The sequence below is a fragment of the Pinus tabuliformis genome, chromosome 2_1 (assembly GCF_031772625.1).
Source record: "Pinus tabuliformis cultivar Carrire ecotype Pingquan chromosome 2_1, CPIR1, whole genome shotgun sequence".
NCBI classification, from domain to species: domain Eukaryota; kingdom Viridiplantae; phylum Streptophyta; class Pinopsida; order Pinales; family Pinaceae; genus Pinus; species Pinus tabuliformis.
In genome coordinates, this window is record NC_142299.1 from 194,387,013 (window position 1) to 194,403,072 (window position 16,060).

Genomic DNA, 16,060 nt, shown 5'->3' on the forward strand with positions numbered 1-16,060 from the left:
TATGGTGATGATCTTGGTGACCCTTTTGGAGAATTCCTAGGGCTTTCAATTGTCTCATCCTCTATTGGCTCATTCTCTGTTGGCTCAATCTCTATTGTAGTATTCTCTGTTGGCTCCTCTTCACTTGGATCATTTTCCTTAAGGTTAATGTATTCTATAGTTTTTGAGGTTGATTTTGGAATCATGCTCAACCTCATGCTCCTTCTCAACCTTGGGGTTTGTGTTTTCTGCACTTTCCTCCTTTTATTCTCTGATTTTTCTTCTAGAGAAGAGGTTTTAGTTTGTGAGAACTCTTCTTTACTCGGGCTGGTTTTCTTTCTTCTAGGGTTTCCCCTCTTCATTCTCTGCAAAATTTTTACTATTGGCAGCTCTTATTCTGTTACCTCTGTCTGAGTTTGAGGTGCCTGTTCCTTTATCATTTCTATGGTTCTCTTTTTCCCTCTGAGGACCCTACTGCTACGTGGTTTTCTGGGGATTTTTCCTCAAAATGGTTCCTTATTAGGAAACTCTCCTAGTCATCCCCTATACTTTGGAGATGAAATTTGACCAATATTTTTACCAGACCATGATGATACATGGTGTTTTCTATGCATTGAATTTTCTTATGAACAATAGCCATTTTCCTGAGGCTATTCAAGAGGAAATAGGGGAGGTTCATTTGATGATCCTCAAGGAAGTGCATCATCATTCTAACATGATAAAAATACATTTTCCCGAACCTACCCTCACAAGTGATAAACTTCTGAAGCACAAGTAATAAGTTTCTCCATTTGTTTTTAAGAGCGGAGCTGCGAATACCTTTTTTGTAGACCATGGTGTCCATGTTCAGAGTCTTGAGGAAAACCTTCCAGTCCTCGTTGTCAATCCTTCTATTTTTAAACCATTTTTCTCCATTTCTTGGCAACTCAGTGGCCTCAGCGATCATAGACTCCATTACTGTGAGCTTTATGTCCCCAATTTCGGCCTCCATTCCATCGAATGAGCGTGAAAATGTCTTGGTTACCTCCGTGTGGAAGCCGTTAAATATCTCAATGAACTGTAGCCATTTTCTTCTTTGCAGTAGCTCCCTAGTTTGTGGGTACCCCTCCAGGAATCGCTCCTTGCTAGCTCATTTTGAACAGTTACCCCCATGCCGAAAGATGCTTTGTGTCGAAGATTGACTACCTTGACAGGAAAATGGGACTGTAGGGTTTGCTAGCTAGTGGAAGGATGGAGTGGCTATGAAAGATCAGAAGAGTGTAAGAATAGGGAAGAACGGATGGGTTTTCAAAAGGATTATGGGAATGAATCCGACCATTAGGCACATTCAAACTTATGATTTGGTAATTAATTTGGCAGATTTGGCATAAGGTTGTGAGATGACTTTTATAGTGGTGGCATATGATATTTTGTTAGGTGGCCATTACCCTTAGGTTATAATGCTTTCACTTTAATAGTATATCTTCTTAATCATAAATGCTATATAACCTTCCTTATTATTAAATTAAAGCAGCACGTACCTTTAATTTTCTGTTTCTAACCTTATTTGTTGTCCTTTGGTATTTTGCAGGTGCTTTGCTATCAAATTTTCTTTAATCCAAATCACCAAGCATCCTTGTAGACTTCAAAATTATTACGCTGCAGAAATTGGTTTAGCTGTGGAAACTTGTCAAGTTGCGGAAAGTTGTCTAAGTTGCGGAAAATTGTCCAAGTTGCGGAAAGTTGTCCAGGCTACGGAAAGTTGCTGATTCTGCAACTTAAGAGAAAGAAGGCTTTAGTAGATGAACTTTATTGTTTTTTTTCTTTTGAAAAGAAAATTTGAAGTGCCAACAAATTGGTTTTCACTTCAAATTTTCTGTATAAACATGCCAACAACATGTTGGTTTTATGTTTATATAATTTTTTTTCATATTATTATATGTATATATACATATAATTTATTTATTATATTTTTATTATTTTTCTTCTTTTTTTATTTATTTATTCAAGAAAAAACTGAATGAAAATTTCTAAGGTGGAAAAGAAGAAGAATTCTTCTTGACCATCTTTAGTTCTAAATTATCTTGAAACATTTTAACAAATTCCTCCCTTGTTAATGGTTTTTGATAAAGCTTGAGTCAATGTCCATTTACTAATAGAGGAGTTCTCTCTTCATCAATAGTCCTGATTCTACTACACCATTGTCAAAGACATTCTCAACCTCATAAGGTCCAAGCCAATGAGTTTGGAATTTCCCTTGAAATTTTTTGAATTTTGAATCAAAGAGCAATGCCCAATCTCCCGGATGAAACTTCCTTTATTTAATGTACTTATCATGCCATCTTGACCTCTATTGTTGCACTAAGTTGGTCCCCTGGAAGGCTTCTTGTATGATTTCATCAAGCTCATTTAATTGTGTCATCCTTCGCTTCTGGGCTTCTGATAAGTGAAGATCTAACTGGACTGTTTTCTTATAGGTTTGGATCTGGAACTCTATTGGAAGTAAGACTTACTTCCCATAAACAAGTTCATAGGGAGTATGTCTTGTAGTATTTCTCCATGTATTCCTATAGGCCCATAAGGCTTCTGGGAGATTTTCCACCCAGTCTTTCTTGTGTAGATGTACAGTGTTTGTAAGGATAGTCTTGATCAGCTTATTTGTGGGTTCAACTTGTCCATTGGCTTGTGGATGGTATGGAGTTGAATTCCAATGTTTTATATTGTATTGGTCCACAAGCTTCTGCACTACTCTGGATGTGAACTGTGTCCCTTAATCTGTTACAATTTCTCTTGGAAAACCAAAATGAGTAAAATTATCCTAAAAGAGAAATGAAACCACAATATTTTCAGTAGCAAAAGGAAGTTCTTTAGCTTCTACCCATTTAGTGACATAATCAGTACATACCAGAATATACTTCTTTTTCTTCGAAGGTGGGCTGATTGGTTCAACAAAATCCAATGCACATTTTTCAAATGGTTCGATAAGTACCTGTGGTTGCAGTGGCATCTCATTTGAAAGAGTGGGTTTGACCATTCTCTGACAATTTTCACATCTTTTAACATATTCCTTGGTTTCCCTGAAAATGGAAGGCCAATAATATCCTAAAAGCAGGATTTTGTAAGCAGTTCTCTTGTCAGAAAAATGTCCTCCACATGGATCATCGTGACAAACTTTTAGTATCTCTGGTATTTCATCCTCCCGAATACATCTTCTGATGATGAGGTCTGGTCCTCTCTTTCATAATTCCTCATTTATCCATGAATAGGATGTGCTATTGTGGATTATTCTTCTTTTTTTTCTAGGAGATAAATGAAATGGCATTTTTCCTATGGCCAAATAGTTAGCAATATTTGCATACCAAGGTGATTTAGTAGATACTGTAAAAAGATATTCATTAGGAAATTTATGTTCTACGGGTTGATCATTGTTTTCATTTTGTATTCTAGATAGAAAATCGGCAATTGTGTTCTATTTTCCTGGCCTATCTAGAATGGTTATGTTGAATTCTTGTAAAAGTAGGAGCCATCTAGTTATTCTTCCATTAGTGACTAGTTTATTCATTAGGTATATAATGACAGAATGGTCTGTGTGGACAAAAGTTTCAAGCCAGTTATATAATGTAAGAATTTATTAATGGCATGAATTATAGCTAAGAACTCCTTTCCGGTTATAGTATAATTTAACTCTACAGGGGTTAATTTTTTTTTTTTTCTCCATAAGACTGCGCTAATTTATATTACAAAAAACCAAAATTACATCCAATTTTACAAAAGGGCCGTGGCCTCGCATCTCCGAAGAGATTTTCCCATGATTAGCCATTCAGAGCAACACTGGTGCAAAAAGGGACCAGTTTCTTCCTTCCGACATAACCAACATTTAAATCGACACAACAGGCTTTTGAGCCAACACAGTGGACATATAACTTGACACGATGGACCCATAACTTGACATAGTTGACACGTAGACTGACATTGTAGACACATAAACCTTCACGGTGGACATTGACCCCATAACAGACAAACAAAGTAAGCAGAAAGAGATGGACCGAGAGTAGCGTTCCTGGCCGTGAGAACAGAGAGGCTTCTGAGCTAATCCTCATCAGTAGTGTGAGGCTCATCCGTCGCTAAACCTTTGAGCTTCTTATCTTCCTCCGCGTCTGGGCGCATCATCCTCTGAGCCGGCTCACTGGGGCCGGCCTCTTCAGCTTGAGTGGGTCGCCTCATATCAACTCTGGGAACCTGCATATCCACCCTTGGCACCGTCAGGTCGTCCCTTGGCCCCCGGAGGTCGCTGCAATGCTCCACAGTGACTGAAACGATGAGCGTATTATTCTCCAGCGTGCAGGGGATGCGATATCTGACGGCTGGATGCTCCCTGTGACCGCAATCCAGGATTTCTCCCCTGCCTCTTTCATTTCTACGGCCAACTGTTCTGCTCGGACTTCTGTTCTGCTCAGAAGTAATTTCCACTGAGGAGGAGGGCGAAATGGCGGGCCTCTGAGTAGCAGAGCGACCCCTAGAACCGCCGCGTCGACTGCTCATCCTGAGCCTCTCAATTGGCATCCTTCGACTGCCTCCCGTAACAGTTTCCCTCTGAGAAAGCTTACACCTTGCCAGAGAATGTTCTGTCTCTGCCAGAATTTGCTCAAGCCGCTTGGAAGAATGCGGGAATGCAACATGGGGTTCGAACTTATTGAGCTCCATTCTCCCTGTCCGATGCTGCGCATTGAATGGCGCCTGAACCAGACTTGACATCCCAAGAAAATCTCCTTCCGCATTGAATGGCGCTTGAGCCAGACTTAACCTCCCGATGGCTTCACCCTCCGTCACAGTAAATGCATCAGCGTGCTGATATATGGTGGCTCGTCCGGGCTGACAGCTGCCCATGTGACGAGCCACCTGCCGCTCATACGTCAAAGACACCCGCATCCGGGGGAGGGAGGTCTTTTTGCACCAAAGAGATGCAGTCCTGTTTGAGTTGAGCATCTTCAACCGTGTCTAGGGAGCCTGAGAAGTAAGGTGTCGACTGTGACACTCCTTGATTTGCCAGCCGATCTGCTACCTGGTTAGCAGTTCTCCTTACATGATGGAAGGTTAAATTGTGGGGAGTGTGGAGCTTTTCCTCCAAAGATTCCAATCGGCTTAGCAGTCTCCAGCTTTTTGCTATCTTGACTGCCTTAGCACCAGCCTGTATTCTTTTAGCTGCCTCTATGAGTATAAGAGAGTCGCCTTCAACTTCCAGTGGGGAGAAGTGATGCTGTTCAGCTAGACATATTCCTTTCCAGAGACCCTCTAGCTCTGCTGCATTGTTGGTATCTTTACCTATTGTGCCATAGTATACTAGTATCGCTTCTCCATTGTGTCTACGAATGACTCCTCCGAAGCCTGCAGGGCCAGGGTTGCCTTTGGCAGCGCCGTCGAAGTTCAGCTTGTATGAGTTGAGTGCAGGAGGGGACCAAGAGGATGGTGAAGCGGATCTGGTGGAAGGTTTGGTGATTGTCTTGACTAGGGACTTGAGATCAAGATTCCATTCCTTCAGAATGCTGCGCTCCTGTTGGATTTCTGGCATATCATTATCATTCCATACTCTGATGGCCAGAGTTTCCTGAATGTTTTTTTTGAGGATGAGCCAAAGATCATCTATGGATCTGAATGTGCTATTGAAGATTCTATGGTTGCGTTCTTTCCATAGGGTCCAGTACAGAAAGCCAGGTATGATGCTCCACAGAGAGTTAAGAATCCTGCTTTTGAACGGATTTTTGGCCCAGGTCCTTATGTTTGCCGTTATATCCTCCAGCCTGGGGTGTGCTCTCATATTGCATTTTTCGACTTTCTCCCAGATTTGTTTTGCTAATGGGCATTCTTCCATTAGATGACTGATAGTTTCACAATTTATGTTACAATTTGGGCATCTAGATGGCCCTACAAATCCTCTTTTTATCAGATTGTCCCAAGTGAGAATGCGTTTTTTGCTAAGTAGCCATAAAAAGGTGGAGATTTTGGGCCATAGCCCGGTTTGCCAAACTTGTTCCCAGAGTTGATCTTTAGCCGCCTGGAGGTTGGAATAGCGCAGGTGATGAGCTTCTTTGGTAGTAAAGGTGCCTTTGGTTGTGTAGCCCCATCTGAGTTTGTCCTGCTGATTGGAAAGGCGGATTTTCCTATTGATGAGTTCCTGATCAATGTCGGTATACGTTTCTCCCTGCCAGTCTATTTGCCAGAGTCGCGCCGGTTTCCATGTTTGAAAGTCGTGATTTGGAGATGGCTGCCAGAACTGATGTACCAGTGGGATGCTTTCTTGGTTCATTTGAGCCTGCCAGAGAGGTTTGTGGAACAAATTGGCCAGTTTGGGAAGTTGCTGCCATGAGTCTTCCCAGAATCTGGCAGCTTTGCCTGAGTGAATTTCCCAGAAGCTATGTTCTTGAATGAAGCTACTTTGGGTTTTTGCATTGTTCCAGATGAGTGATCCCTGCGCAGTTGGGTTGATTCTAATGAGGTCACTCCATTGGCTGCCTCTGGCGTATTTGGCTTGCCATAGTTGGGCCCATGGGGTGTTTGGCTTGGAGACCCAGTTCCACCAGATTTTAGCTCCCATAGTGTTGTTGCTTTGAAGCGGATCCCGAAGTCCTAGCCCGCCTTCTGATTTGGCTTTACAAACCTCTGTCCATTTGACAAGAGCCCATTTCCTGTTCAGGCTTGTGGATCCCCAGAGGAAGTTTCGCTGAAGATTGCGTATAGCTTTCAGAACCCCTTTTGGAGCTGCTAAGATAGAGAAGAGATAGAGCGGCATAGCTTGTAAAACTGATTTAATGAGAACGAGCCTGCCTGCCAGATTTAAAGCCCTGAAAGTCCAGGAAGAGAGCTTTGATTCTAATTTGTCCAATAGCGATCTCCAAGACACCTGCTTGATTGCTGAATCGGTGAGGGGAGCTCCCAGGTATTTAGAAGGCAGGTGGGAGATTGTGAATCCCAGAATTCGGGCAATATTCCTTTGCGTAGAGGGGGGAGTGTTGAAGAAAAAGAGTTGGGATTTTGCAGCGTTAATGGACGTGCCAGAGGCTTCAGAGAAGAGGGATAGGAGAGATTTGAAAGCAGAGGCTTCTTTTGCTGAAGGATGCCCAAAGAGCATAGTATCATCAACGAATTGCTGATGCGTCTGAGGAGCGCGGCCATGAAGAGAAATGCCTTTGAGAGCTTGGGAGGAAACAACCGATTTGAGGAGCCTGCTTAGGCCTTCAGCCATTAAAACAAAGAGGAAAGGAGATAAAGGATCCCCCTGCCTGATGCCACGCGAGGGGTGAAAAGGAGGTGAGGGGGATCCGTTCAGTAAGACAGAGAAACTGGGAGAAGTGATTAGGTTCATGATCCATCTGGTCCAGGTTACATTAAAGCCAAAAGCCAAGAGCATTTTATGAATGTAATTCCAGCTAAGCTTGTCGAAGGCTTTAGAAAGATCTAGTTTGAGAAGCATACCTGGTTTCTTGAGTAGCTTTAAAGAGTGTATGACTTCATTTGATAAGATTATTCCATCCATGATCTGCCGACCTTCAACGTACCCTGTCTGTTCTGGAGAGATGAGCAAGGGTAGGAGCGGTTTGAGTCGGTTTGCAATAACCTTTGAAATGAGTTTGTAAATCACATTACAGAGCGCTATTGGCCTATACTTCTCAGGTTTGTTTGATGCCGCTTCTTTGGGAACCAAGGCAATGAAGGTTGAGTTGAGGGCCGGGAGGACCCAGTGCATGCTACGGGATTCTTCCACCAGATCCCAAACTTCAACTTTGATGAGTTCCCAAAATTCGTGAAAGAAGTTGGCTGTGAATCCGTCAGGCCCTGGCGCTTTGCCGTCTTTGAGCTGAGCCATGGCTTCTTCTACTTCCTTTAATGATATTGGCTGGAGCAAGTGATTGTTGTGATCCTCATTGATAATTTTAGGAATGTGCTGTGTGATGGCCCGGATTGCCTCATCCCGGTTGCTGTTAGGTTCCTTTAGAATGTCCTTGAAGTATCCTGTAAATTCTTTCTCCATATCTTCATGAGCCTCTACTCTTTCACCCTGTTGATTGTTGACAAAGGTAATTTTGTTGTGCATACGCCGCTGGATGGTGGTTTTGTGGAAAAATTTTGTATTTTTCTCACCATCTTTAAGCCAGCTTATTCGAGACTTTTGCCGCCATAGAATTTCCTCTTGTTTTTGACGTTCTTCAATTTGATTCCAGAGGATCTGCTCCTGTTGAATTTGTTCTTCTGTGCGTCCTTCCAGAATGAAAATTTGTTGCAATGCTTTCATTTGCTGTTCCAGTTTTTGTCTGCTCTCCTGTATGTTGCCAAAATGATTTCGGTTCCATATTTTAAGAGTTTGCTTCAGATGTTTCAGCTTTTGTTGAAACTGATACATCTTAGCTCCTGCCGGCGGGATGTAGGATGTCCAGGCTTGATTGACCACGGCCTTGAAATTGGTGTTTGTGAGCCAGAAGGCTTCGAATCGAAAGGGTCTATTGCTGCAATTGCCTGGTCTGGACCATTGGAGAAGAATGGGCCAATGATCTGAGCCTCCTTGTGGGATAATTGAGGCGCTGAAATCTCCTCCGAGGTGGATTGCATTGTCTGAAATTAAAAACCGATCTAGCCGTGAGGCAATATGGTGAGCCCCTCTGCGCTTGTTCGACCAGGTAAAGATGCCATTGGAGGTGGATATGTCCATGAGCTGATTGTTTTGAATGAATTGCTTGAAGCCGCTGCTATCACTGTCGAGCCTGGTTCTGCCCCCTTGTTTCTCTTCCATGGACTTTATGATGTTGAAGTCGCCTCCTCCAATCCATAAGGGGAAGTATCTGTTTTCATTGAGGAGGGAAATCGTGTCCAAGAGGTCCAATTTTTGCTGAATTGTCTGCGGGAAGTATACATTGGTGAGATGCCCATGGATATTGGTTCCGATGAGGTGGAATGTAGCTTGAATGAGATGCAGAGTGGCATGAAAATTATCAAGTGACACAATCTGCGGGTTCCATAGAATGGCTAGACCGCCGGATGCCCCTGAGGCGTCTACTGAGATTGAACTGCTGCCTGCCCATACTTTATTGCTGAGACTATCTATTGTTGTGCTGCTGCTTTTTGTTTCTTGAAGAAAGACTATTGCTGGTTTTTCTTGCATTATCAGGTTTTTAATCATTCTGTGTTTAGAGGGACTATTGAGTCCTCTTACATTCCAAGAGATGAGCTTCATGTAGACTGAGATTTGGGTTTGTAAAACTTGGTCAACTTGGGGAATTGCCCCGAATCCATAAGTAGTTCCCCTACTATTATTGTTCTCTGAAGATCTGTTTTTCTACCCCTTTTCTTTGTTTCTTTAAGGATTTTCCTTCCATCCCAGTGACTGCCTCCTTGGATGCCCAAACTTTTATGGTGTTGTACCCTTGTTAGGACTCCTTCAATTTTGTCTATTTGCCAAGGAGGGATTGAGTTATACTCTTTTTGCTTGCATGCTGTCTCCAGTTTGGAGATGTCAAGCTTGGAGATGTCGAACTCTTCTAGATCTACATCTTCTCGATCTTCCTCCATATCATTTGAGGCAATGAGGTCCTCCTCCACTGCATTTTCATGAAGACTCAAGGCTAGGGCGGCGTCAAGATCCATATCTGAAGCTTGTGGATTCTCATTCAACATGGTTTTCCCCTTGGAAGGGATTAGGGGTCCGAGCTCTGAAACAGAGATGGTTTTCTCTGTAGAGGGTAAATCTGCAGATTTAGAGGAGGCTGGGTCAGAGGAGAGTGAGGGGTTGGAGCGGTTGTGGGAGGGCGAGGTAGGGTGCGGCTGATCCGGGTCATCAGAGTTGGGACTGATTTGAATATCTTGCGAGGCGAGAACAGAGAAGCGGTTCTGGGGGTTCGCCTTAAAGGCTTGAGCTGGATTTGCTTGGTTTTTCTTGGCATGTCGGCGGCGGGTGAGGATTTTTGTGAAGCCATCTGGGTCCATGTTAGTTTCATTGGAAGGAGCTTTGGGCTGCACATTTAAGGGACAGTCACGGAAGAGGTGGCCATGCTCATGACATTTTCGACAGCGGAAAGGGATATGCTCATAATCTAAAGGCTGTTTCCATTCAAAGTCATCGTGAAAGAGACTTACCGTGTCTGCAAGGGTCTTGGTTAGGTGCATCTTGACGCAGATCCTAGCATAAGAGGTGTATTTGCGCGTCTTGGTTTCGGTTGCAACTTTGATGAAGGTCCCCAGCTTGTTGCCTATGTCTGCCAGCGTTTCTTCTCGCCAGTATTCCACAGGAAGGGAATACATTCTTATCCATACAGGGGCCCAACTAAAGTCTTCTTTATCAGGGTTGAATCGGGGCTTCCATTCCGTTAGATACAAACCTGAAGAGTTAAAGAAGTACGGGCCGCCTTCGAATATCCTTGTTTTGTCTTCTAGACAGTTAAATATGGCTGTGAAGAAGCCCTTTGGGCCAAGCTGTAAAGTCACTTGTCCTTTGGGCTTCCATTTTGAGGCTATCCATCCTTGTAAGGCTTTTTCTGTGGGCCAGAATCCCAAGAACTTTCCAATGAGTGCGTAATCCTGCATAAATTGGATTTCCCCATTGATGCGGTGGCTTGGCAGTTCGACCTTGATCGATTCTGCTGCTTTTGGAATACAGGTTGCAGAGGTCACTTTTGTCTGAGATGATCCCGTCTTGGTGTGCTTACCATTGCTTGCGTCGTCCTCTACATTTCGATCTGAGTGCGTCTGTCCTCCTTGCGTCCTTTGCTGGTCTTTTTCCGTTTCTGGGTCTGTGTCTGCGGAGTGCAGATTCACGGTCTTTTGCTTCTTGTCAGTTGAGGGCATGTCCATTGGAGGGGAGGCAGAGCTCTCCCCTCCTGCAGCTGATGCCATAGGACTGTCAGTGGTGGAACCTGCAGCGGCTATGGCAGGTTCGTTCGGCGGCGACTAGGGTTTTGTGTCTTTTACTGTGGAATCGCTTCAGAGCCATCCGTTCATTACTTGGCTGCAATTATTAACGTAAGAGGTTCTAAGAACAACAATGTTACTAGTTCCTACAAGGGTTAAATTTTTACTAGTATAATAAATGGCATAATGAGTGAGATATTTTTGTTCTAAAACAACTCCTAAGGTAGAATCTGAAGCATCTGTTGAGATATGGAAATGTAATTTCTAGTTAGGTCCTTTTAAGATGGGTGCTTCATAAATTCTCTTTTTTAATGTTTCAAAGGCAACTTGAAATTCGGAATCCCAACTGAATTCATAGTCTTTCGTGAGTAATTTAAAGAGTGGGGATGCAATTTTTGTGAAGTTTTCTATAAATCTTCTATAGTATCTAGTAAAACTAAGAAAACTGCTAACATCCTTTTGACTACTTGGCACTGATAACTTGGAAATGACTTCCACCTTAGATGAGTCTACCTTAATTCCATCTTCGGAAATATGGTGACCTAAAACAATTCCATCGTTAAACATCATGAAACATTTTTCATGAATTAATGAGAGGTTTGTTTCTTGACATCTTATTAAGACTTTTTCCAAGATTTCTAGTGCTTCATTGAAAGAATCCCCATAGACTGTGAAATCATCCATTTACACTTCCACACAATCATGATGGATAAGGTTAGAGAAAATGTCGAGGACTGCCCTTTGGAATGTTGCTAGGGCATTACATAACCCAAAGGGGAGTACCCAGTAAGAATAAGTTCCCCATGGACAAGTGAATGTGGTTTTATCCAGATCTTCAGGGGCCACCGAAATCTGGTTGTATCCACTAAGCCCATCCAAGAAGGAAAAATATTTTTTTCCTGTTAAAGTATCTAAGACTTGGTCTATGAAAGGTAATACAAAGTGGTCTTTTAATGTTTCTTTATTCAAATCCCTGCAATAGATGCATACTCTCCATTTTCCATTCTTTTTAGGGACGATTACTAGGGGTGAAACCCACTGACTATCAAATATTGGATAGATGAAATTTACATTTAATAATTTATGCAATTCTTCCTTAACAATTTCGGTTTTAGATTTGGGTTCATTCTTCGCTGTGGTTGTCTAACGGGTCTTACATATTGTTAAATGTAGATATGATGTATGGAAATTTTAGGATCAATCCCTCTCATGTCAGTGTATTCCCATGCAAAAGTAGAAGAATGTTTATGTAAAAATTCTATCAATTGTTTCTTTTGCATGTCTTCCAAGTTTTCATTGACATTCAAGGTTTTTCCTGGAAAGATTTCTATCAAGGAATTCCCAAATTTTTCCATGGACAAAAATGATACCTGTTTAGAGGAGAGATATTCATTTCGACTATGCTCATAATGTGAGGAAATTCATTATTTTCTAGTAAATTTAAAAGTTTGTCTTCCTCTTTTACTTGTTCAGTGAAAAAAATAGGTTGTACATCTTCTCCATCTTCTATCCTTTCTTCAGTTTCTGTATCTATTGTTGTTCTTGCAGGGGGGTATAATGTAAATTTATTTGTAGAATTTCCATTTGAGATAAACATATCACCTGTCCTACAACCGATAAAAGCATCTGTTGTAGCCAACCAAGGCCTTCCTGGAATTAATGGATGTCCTCCTAGATTATTCTTGGGTGTTAAGACCATGAAATCAACAAGATATTCCCAAGAATCTAAATATACAAAAACATCCTCTAACACACCATCTGGTTTACTAACAGATCTATCTGCTAGTTGCAATAAGGTTGCTGTGTATTGAAGGTTTGGAAGCTTAAGTGTGTCCATAACTTGTTTTCTCATTATGTTTATGGCTTCTCCTAGGTCAATTAGTGTGTTTGGTATTTCAGTTCCATTGATGTGAATTTTTACAATGGAACTTCCGCGGTCTAAATATTTTTGAATTTTCGTCTTCCCCATCATAATGTCTGCAATTTTTCTGATTAACTGAATTCTTTTTATATCCTTTCTTCTTCTCCCTAATTGTTGTGTACATAATTCTTTAACCGTTTCTTCAAAAAATGGTATTTCTTTTATGGCTTGTAATAAAGGAATCTTAATACAAACATTTCTCAATTCATCCATCATATTGTAATCAGGAAAGATAATTTGTTTCTCTACTCCTTCATCGATTTTCATTCTTTCTAGGAAAGGTGGTTTAACTGATATTGATGGTTGTTCTATGATAGGAGAATCTATTGGATTTTGTTCTGTTTGCTTAGTTTCTTTTTGAGGGAGAGAAGTCTCCCCTTCTTCTGATTGATTTTTATGTTTTTGAAGATTAGATTTTGTTTTTTGAATAACAACAAGAGGGTTTTTCGGTAGTACTCTTCCACACCTTAATTGGACATTATTTAGGTCTAGTGGGGTTATTACATAAGTTTGAGGATTCTGACCCTCCATGTTGTATACTGGTTGTTGTGGTATTTTATTATTAGGGTTTGGAAGTGGTTGAGTGGGTAGTTGATTTTATTTTTGTGGAAGTGGTAGGAAAAGTTGCAAGTTTTGATTCTGAACTGGGACTTGTGGCAATTGATTAGCTTGAGGAATTTGATTGGACGGGGTTAAGAATTGTGGTGGAAGGTAGGATGGCGAGTATTGTTGATATTGAGCATAGGCTCCATAAGGATTTTTCCATCCTTGATTCCAAGGTTGTGATTGTGGCAAAGCCCAAGGCTGCCAGGCTAAATTCCAATTACTTTGTGAAGACTGGGCAAATTGTTGTGGTCTAAATCCTTGTGATTGATTTGGTTGGGGGTTTTGCCATGGTATTTTGACTATAAAGTAGAGAGGGTCTACTGGTTCTGAGATTCCTTCTTCATTCAATACAGCCTTAAGACCTGGTAAGGATGGACATTCCTTTGTATCATGATTATCTGCACATATGACATAGGTTTCTATGGCTTTTGAGTCTAAGGGACACTCTCTTAGAGCATGTTTCTTCTGACATTTGGGACAGAAGATAGATAATGACACATTTTCAGAATTTTTCTTGTTTTGTATTTTAAGGGTGTCTATCTGTTCGCTTAGGCTGGCGTCAAGCAAATACCCTATTTCTGCCCTACTGACTGTCCCAGCTGCAAATTGTTTATTCTTGATAAGACAGGGTCTCTAGGAGTCTTTCCAACCCTTTCTTTTCCCCTTGAGATATGTACACATAAATCACAAATATCTGCAAATGGTAGTTGGGAAACGTCTCCTTTTCTAGTTAGGTTAAGGAGATTGATCCATTCATCTTTAACGGCTATAAGTAAAAGAGATTTTAAGGTTTCTTCAGCTATATTATCCATTTTTTCTCTTTTAACATTATAAACAAACCTTTCTACCAAGTCTTCAAGATTCTCATCTTCTTTTTGTGTCATTTTGAATAATTCATCTTTAAGGTTACTGGGCATACAATAATCTCTATACTTTCCTAAGAATGCCTCTTTCATCTGTGCCCATGTTGTTATGGAATCCACTCCTAGACTCATGAACCATTTTAATGCTGAGTCTTTTAACGTGGCAGGGAACAATTTCAACTTTTGAGCATCATGCAGATAGTCATATGATCTACATAATACTTCAAATCTAAATAGAAATGTTTCTGAATCTTTGTTTCTTTTACCGTGGAAATTAGAAAGAATCGAGGGTGATATATTCTTCATTGTGAGGGTTGTATCTTCATCAAGAATGGGGAATCTTGAAGGATCTTGATTTCCTCTGCCTCTGCCCCCTCCTCTACCTCTACCCCTCCTCTACCTCTACCTCTTCCTCTTCCTCTTTCTCCAATCCTATCTTCTTCGCCATGGACATTGTGTACCTATCCTTCCCCTTCTTCAGCCAGGATAGGTTCTTCGGAGCTAATATAGTGTTCTTCTAATCTTTCTGGTTCCTCTATCAATGGTTGCTTAGAATAAGTTTCCAATTCCTCTTCTTCACTAGGAATTTCTAATTCTTCTCCCAAAATTCGTTCACCAGTGGGGGATAGAAAGATTACTCCTGTGGTTGGGGATGTAGGATTTTGTTCAATCACAACTTTAGTAGAAGAAGTAGGTGAAGTTCTGGATTGAATTTCTGATCTTGAGACTTTAGGAAGTCTTTGTCGACCTCTAAAAGGAATTCGGGTTTGAGTAGGTGGTGTGGAATCTCAAAATCGTGGTGGGGTGAGTGGATTTGTGGGAATTAAATTTCTTCCTTGTCCTACAAATCTACCCCTAGAGTCTCTATCCCTACGCATGTCATGTTTTAAATTAATGATGGTTTTTTTTTACTTCTAATTGTACTTCCCTGGCAACGACGCCAAAATGTTTGGTCAATTCAATGTCCTTGAATTGGCAATCCTAAATTGTCAACTAGGGTACGTAGAATGATGAAATACAGGTGCACAATATGTTCTTAGAAGTTATTCATTAGGTCGTTATGTATTTGTTAAGATCTAAACTTAATATGTGGGTGGTGTTTTTCAATTGTATTAGTGTCGTAACTCTTAGGGATGTTGATTAAGTTTTCCTAGGAATTAATCTCTATCCAATTAGCTTGTAGATGATGTGAGAGTGGTTTTACTAATGTTAGATTGTTTGGTGTTTTTGATCTTGAATCTCTATGTTGTAGCTCCTAATTCTATAAGTGCAAAAAGAAACCTATTCTATCAGCTATGAAGGAATATTGTTGAACTCAATCGTTTAGGAGAGGACTTCTCACTTATTCAATTTCTGCTCAAACAAAGTAACCCAAGCAACATCTATATTGTGAATTGAACACACTTCAATTATGTTGGATAATAAGAAAATGAAAGAACTGTGCAGTACCAGGTATAAAGCAAATTAGATAACAGTCTAAGCTAGGTATAAAGAAAATTAAAGTTCTTATGCAGATAACAATTCACTGGCGAGATCATTATGCAACATTGTCACACAAAACAGAGCAATGGAAGAATTAAAGGAAATCAGATTGTAATTGATTAAAACCCACCACTGTTTGTAGGGGCCCTCCACATAGCAGTTCAAAGCTTCAAATCAACATAATGCTTGCACACAAAAACCAATTCTATTCATGAAATTCACAAACTATTCACAATCATATCATTCGGTGTGTACCCAAATAACAATGTGGCCATTAGCTTTATAGCAAGTCTCTTGGCATAACTATATGAAGATTTCAAGCGTAATATCTCTAGCC

The 16,060-nt window shown here is 40.9% G+C and overlaps 1 protein-coding gene across 1 annotated transcript; it reads right to left on the reverse strand.

Moving 5' to 3' along the window:
• Positions 1–4,864: 4,864 nt before the first annotated feature.
• On the reverse strand, positions 4,865–9,109 carry LOC149199388 (uncharacterized). Its single transcript, XM_089400563.1, has one exon. The coding sequence runs from the start codon at positions 9,107–9,109 to the stop codon at positions 4,865–4,867; it is 4,245 nt and encodes a 1,414-aa protein (XP_089256689.1).
• Positions 9,110–16,060: the final 6,951 nt, after the last annotated feature.

Bases quoted from the DNA above. Each gene is read 5' to 3' on its own strand.
- LOC149199388 (XM_089400563.1), bottom strand. From the start codon at position 9,109: ATGCAAGAAAAACCAGCAATAGTCTTTCTTCAAGAAACAAAAAGCAGC.